This window comes from Monoraphidium neglectum (genome assembly GCF_000611645.1).
Source record: "Monoraphidium neglectum strain SAG 48.87 unplaced genomic scaffold scaffold04074, whole genome shotgun sequence".
NCBI lineage: Eukaryota > Viridiplantae > Chlorophyta > Chlorophyceae > Sphaeropleales > Selenastraceae > Monoraphidium > Monoraphidium neglectum.
This window is the reverse complement of record NW_014009555.1, coordinates 1-5,108: the sequence shown is the minus strand read 5'-3', so window position 1 is coordinate 5,108 and position 5,108 is coordinate 1. Positions and strand designations below refer to the sequence as shown.

General features: G+C 67.3%; 2 protein-coding genes across 2 annotated transcripts; both read left to right on the top strand.

The window, feature by feature from the left end:
* Positions 1-748: 748 nt before the first annotated feature.
* Positions 749-1,966, top strand: MNEG_13829 (thylakoid lumenal protein; the record flags this gene model as incomplete). The annotated part of the gene is made up of 3 exons (XM_014037700.1): positions 749-1,091; positions 1,427-1,551; positions 1,820-1,966. The coding sequence occupies 3 exons, from the start codon at positions 749-751 to the stop codon at positions 1,964-1,966; spliced, it is 615 nt and encodes a 204-aa protein (XP_013893154.1).
* A 1,567-nt stretch (positions 1,967-3,533) lies between these two features.
* MNEG_13828 (hypothetical protein) lies at positions 3,534-5,078 on the top strand (the record flags this gene model as incomplete). Its single annotated transcript, XM_014037699.1, has 1 exon — positions 3,534-5,078. A coding segment is annotated over one exon (1,545 nt), but the record flags the coding sequence as incomplete, so codon positions are not given.
* Between the last annotated feature and the right edge of the window lie 30 nt (positions 5,079-5,108).

Genomic DNA, 5,108 nt, shown 5'->3' with positions numbered 1-5,108 from the left:
CATGGCTGGAAAATAATGCTTACTAATCAGATTTCGGCAGCACTCCATGCGTGATGGCAGGCGTGCTTGACGCTGAATGCCCCAGTTGCGTGCTTGATGGCCTTCTTGCTTGCTGTGGGTGCAAGGATCCATCGCCGTGTTGTTCTAACTGCCATGCAACCTCCATGAGCGGGCCGTCGGGAAGGCTTCAGCCCCGCACTCTCTCTGCAAGCAGCCGCCGTCGCCGGCCGCCATGAAGCCTGCTATCGTGCTCGTCAAAGGCGTCCTGCTGCTGCAGCCGCTGTCCAGACCTTCGGCTAGCTCGTGATGCACAAAGAACGGGGGAGTTTTGGCGGCCCAAAAGCTGCATGGCTACAATCCTGGTGCTACATTAGAGCTGAAGCCCCGACCGTGGCGCTGGGCGCTTTTGCTGCGTGTCGCCGAGGCGATGTGCGAGCCTGCCAGGTGCAAGTCGGGCAGGCGTCGCCATGCCGATCAATGAGACCTTATCGCTCTGTAAATTTTGCCGCCCAAGGATCGGCGATGCGGGCCTCCATACGGCTCGGAGCGTGGGCCACACATCTCGAGCACGGCTCCAGCACAACAAGGCCTTCTCGAGTGCCGATCCGTCACCTTCGATTTGCAAATTCCAAGTTCATCCAATTGAAACGATCTTTTTGTGTTCCTGCTTGATCTCCCCGACACTCCACACCGATCAGGAATCAGGAGTCGCACATTGGCCCGCGTCTGTCTCCCTCCGCCCAGAACAATGGCCCTCCGCATCGCCAACGCGCCCACCGCCGCCGGCCGCCGCTCGGTCACGTGCCGCGCCGCAGCCCCCCAGCCCGCCGCCCCCGGCCGCAGGGCCGCGCTCGGCGCGCTCCTCGGCGCCGCCAGCCTCGCGCTCGCCGCCCCGCGGCGCGCGCTCGCCCTCATCCCCGACGAGGAGGACGAGGAGCTGCTCGAGCGCGCCAAGGCGAACCGCGCGGCGCGCCTGCAGAAGAACCAGGAGGTGACGCGTGCCTTTATCAAGGAGGAGGGGCTGACCAACAAGCAGCTGGACTCGGAGCTCATCCCCGTCCAGAAGGCGATCACCAAGCTCGCGCAGTCGGGTGGGTGGGCGGTCCCCTTGCAACCTCGCCACGCAACCGCCGGCGCCACGGGCAGCGGCGCGGACGCCTGCCCGCGACGCGCGATCCGTGCTGCGCGGGCGATGTGTCCCGCCCCGCGGACTGGGTGCCTTCGGCGGGATAGCAGCAGTCTAGCGGCCCGACTGCGCTCCCTGACCATGTTGGCTGTGCGGCTTTCCATACTCGCCACGCCACCACGCCCGTCGGGCTCCAAAACGCGCATGAAAGCACCCCGTATCGCCACGCGACCCCTCACCCGCCCGCCCGCCCCGCGGCGCCACGCGCCCCGGCCCCGCCCCCTCCCCGCTGCGACGCAGGCTCCCAGCTCGAGGCGGACGACGTGAAGGCCGCCTCGTCCACCCTGAACGGCGACTGGGTCGACGATTTCAAGAAGGCCAGCACCGTCCTCAGCACCACGGACGCCGCTAAGGGCGCCACCACGGTGGGTGCGGACGCGTGCGCCGGACGCCTGGGACCGCGCGGCCAGACGCGCGGCCGGCCCCCAGCGGCGGAGCGCGCTCGAGTGAAGGGCGGGGAGCAGCGGCACGGCGCGGGGCGGGGCGCGCACACTGTCATGGGACGGTGCCAGTCTGTAGGGGTCGGGATTGCTTCATGGGTGGCCGCTTCAGCACGGGTCGCCCATGGCCGCTAGCTCGTCTTCCCACCAAGCACCCGCCGCCCCGCCGGCTGCCTGCTGTTTCAATCCTCAGGCCCTGTTTGACGGCATCGCTGGCCTGCGGAAGTCTGCCGGCAAGGGCGACATCAAGGCCACCAAGCAGCAGTACGTCGCCGTGGTTGGCTCCCTCCAAAAGTGGGCCGACGCCGCCGGCGTCGCGGGCAACCTCAAGGGCCTGTGATCTGGCCGATGGGATCTGGATGATCTGACCGTCGCCGAGACCTGATCTGGGCGACGGCCGCAGTTTTGCTGTTCCGGTTGAGGGATGCTTGCCGCGAGGACGGCGATGAGGCGGCGCGGCGGGCGCCAGCGGCAGCATCCGGTTTGTCGGGTCGCGTTTTGGCGCCGTCCGCGGCGCACGCAGGGCGTTCCCCGCGCGCGCTCAATCGCCGCGGACCTGAAATGCACGGGTGTGTGTCACTGATTTCCTGCTCAGGCGTCGCCCTCAAAAAGCTGGTTTTGATGCCGCGGCACCAAAACGCCCGTGGCCTGGCGGGGTGTCTTCGTCTCGCACTGCCCAACGTGGCAGCGGCGCGCAAGCCGCATGAAGAAATGCCTGGCGGCACACATGCACGCACACGCTGCCTTGGACAACCAATGCTGTAATGCGCACTTCCCATTACGGAGACAGCTGTGCTCGGCACAAGGGGGGCCAGAATAAGGGGAAGTTGCCGCTATAGGGTGTGCGATTGCAGCATTCACAGCTAATCGTTCACAGCAAAGGTACGAGGCCAAGCCAACAACCACACTGCCTGTATCCGGCGCTTGCTTGCTTGTGATGAATCTTTGCTGTGGCTGAAGAAATGGAGTGCCTGGTCACTGGCAAGCCTTCCTTTCCAGAACAGATGCTTTTTGCAGTGAATCCAGCAGCGTGCTGTGAGGTGCGCGGCGCAAGGCCTCTGTGATGCGTGTTTGCCTTTGGCGCGCTGCAGCGGCATGATGAGTGGGTGGTGATAGGTGGTTCATTGGTTGTCTGGTGGGACACGCTGGATGGCCAGGCGACTGGTGGAGGTGCCTGAATGCCTGATGGCATCTTGCGGAGCGATGTTGACGGCAGAAGGCAGGGTTTGGTGTGGTCGGTGATGGCGCCCGAGTGACACAGTGGCGAGTGACACAGCAACAGGATGTGCTCGCCAAGTACGTGACCCACCCGCATGCGCACCATCGTATGCATCGGTGTATATTGATACGCGCCTAGTGTGCCAGCTTGCATCATGAACGCGCCTTTTTGAGCCGTCGTGTCCTTGCACTTGGGCGGCAGCCTGGCATGTGGCTCTTCGTTCAATGTCGTCAAGTACGCTGTAGTGTGCATTCTGGCAATGGAAGGGCTCAAAAGAGCAGGTGGGTGGGTCTGCTGTGTGAGTGCACTTGTTGCTGTTGTTGCTTGTGCGCTGTGGAGTGATGCGAACGCCGCTATGATCGCCGCAGGAACAACGGAAGGATTCGTCAGCATCTATTGGGCGATAGCAGGCCGCCATTAGAGGTGGGTTGTGTTGCCATCGGAGGCTGTGATCTGCTGCTGACCGGGTGTTCAGGGAGCTAATGTGTATTTGACTCATGCACCGCAGATTTTTTATCCTCCTGGAAGCCCGCTGCATGGCACTCAGGGACATGTCATTCTGCCGGGCAGCCCGGATGACACACGCTGCGACGGCCCAGACGCGCACAGCAATGGCGGCGCAAGTGGACAGCTTACCACCCCATTCGGGGCGCCATCGACTGCGGCTGCCAGCACCAGCGCCGGTGGCATGGGGCAGCGACGACTCCCAGCCGGCCCAGCAGAGTTGCCACCGCCACTGTCGCTACCTGGCAGCATCAGGCGCCTGCAGCGGCCAGCGCACCCCCACACACAGCGGACTGCCTTGCGCCAAGAGCTCGCAGATGCTGCGGTGGGGGGCGTCGAATCCCTGGAGGCGGCGGTGGACGCGCGGCTGGAGCTGATGGACTCGCAGCTCATCGCGTTTGCCGCGCAGCAGCTCGCGGACTGCGTGAGGCGGCGGCCGCAGGCCGGCGGCGCTGGCAAGCGCTGGCGGCCCGCGCAGGAGCAAGACGAAGAGGATGACCGCCAGCAGCAGCAGCAGCGGCGGCAGGCTGGCGGCGGATGCGAAAGCAGCGCCGGCACAGGGGCGCAGGCGCTCGCGGGGCGCCTCTCCGAGGCGGCGCTTGCGAAGGCCGGCGCCGCGGCAGCAGGCGACCTGTCGTCGCTGCTGCGCGCGCTCGCGCAGGCGCAGCTCGCGCCGCGCCCGGCGGTGCTGCAGGGGCTGGGGAGCTACCTGGTGCACGTGGCACTGCGGCTGCGCCTGGAGCAGCCCGCGGGGGACGTCGCTGCGTTCCAGGCGCCGCGGCAGCAGCAGCAGCAGCAGCAGCAGCAGCAGCAGCAGCAGCAGCAGCAGCAGCAGCCTTCTCAACAGCGGCGGCCTGAAGTGGACCAGCAGCATCAGCATGCGATCCGGCATGCGCAGTGGGGTCAGCAGCAGCAGCAGCAGCAGCAGCAGCAGCAGCAGCAGCAGCAGCAGCAGCAGGAGCAGCAGCAGGAGCAGCAGCAGGAGCAGCAAGGATGGGGCGCCCACACTCACCAGCAGCCCCTCCGGGCCTCACAGCCGGCCCCGGCCCCGCACCAGCTCAACCCCACCCCTACGGCGGCCGCGGCGGCCGCGCGGACCGTGGCGCAGTCGGCCTGGGCGCTCGCGAAGCTCGGCCTGGCCGACCCGGCCGCGTGGCGCGAGCTGGCCAGCTTGATTGGCGAACGCGCGCCAGACATGAGCAGCCTGGACTGCATGCACTCGGCCTGGGCCCTAGCAAAGGCAGGCGCCGCGGACGATCAGGCGTTTTCGGCGCTGGCGCACCGCGCGTATGTGCACGCGCACGCGCTCGACCCCCAGGCGGTCGCGACGCTGCTGTGGGCGTTCGCCACTGCCGGCTACTACGACCCGCGCCTCACAGCCGCGCTGGCGGCGCGCGCGGCCGGCACGGCCGAGCGGTTCTCTCCGCAGTCTGTCTCCATGGCGCTGTGGGGCGTCGCGCGGCTGCGCCACTACGACGCGCGCCTGCTGAGCGCGCTGCGCGTGCGCGCGCTCGGCAGCATCGGCGGCCTTGCGCCGCAGGCGCTCGCCAACATCGCGTGGGCGCTCGCCACGTTTGGTGTGCGCGACGAAGCGCTTATGGCGGCGCTGTCCGCGCAGGCCGAGGCGAAGGCATGCCGCTTCTCATTTCAGGGGCTGGCGAACCTCGCGTGGGCCGCGGCAAAGGTGGGGTGGCACGAGGACGCGCGCGGCGCCGCGCTGCTGCGCGCGGTCGCGCGCGCCGCGGCGCCCGGCGCGCGC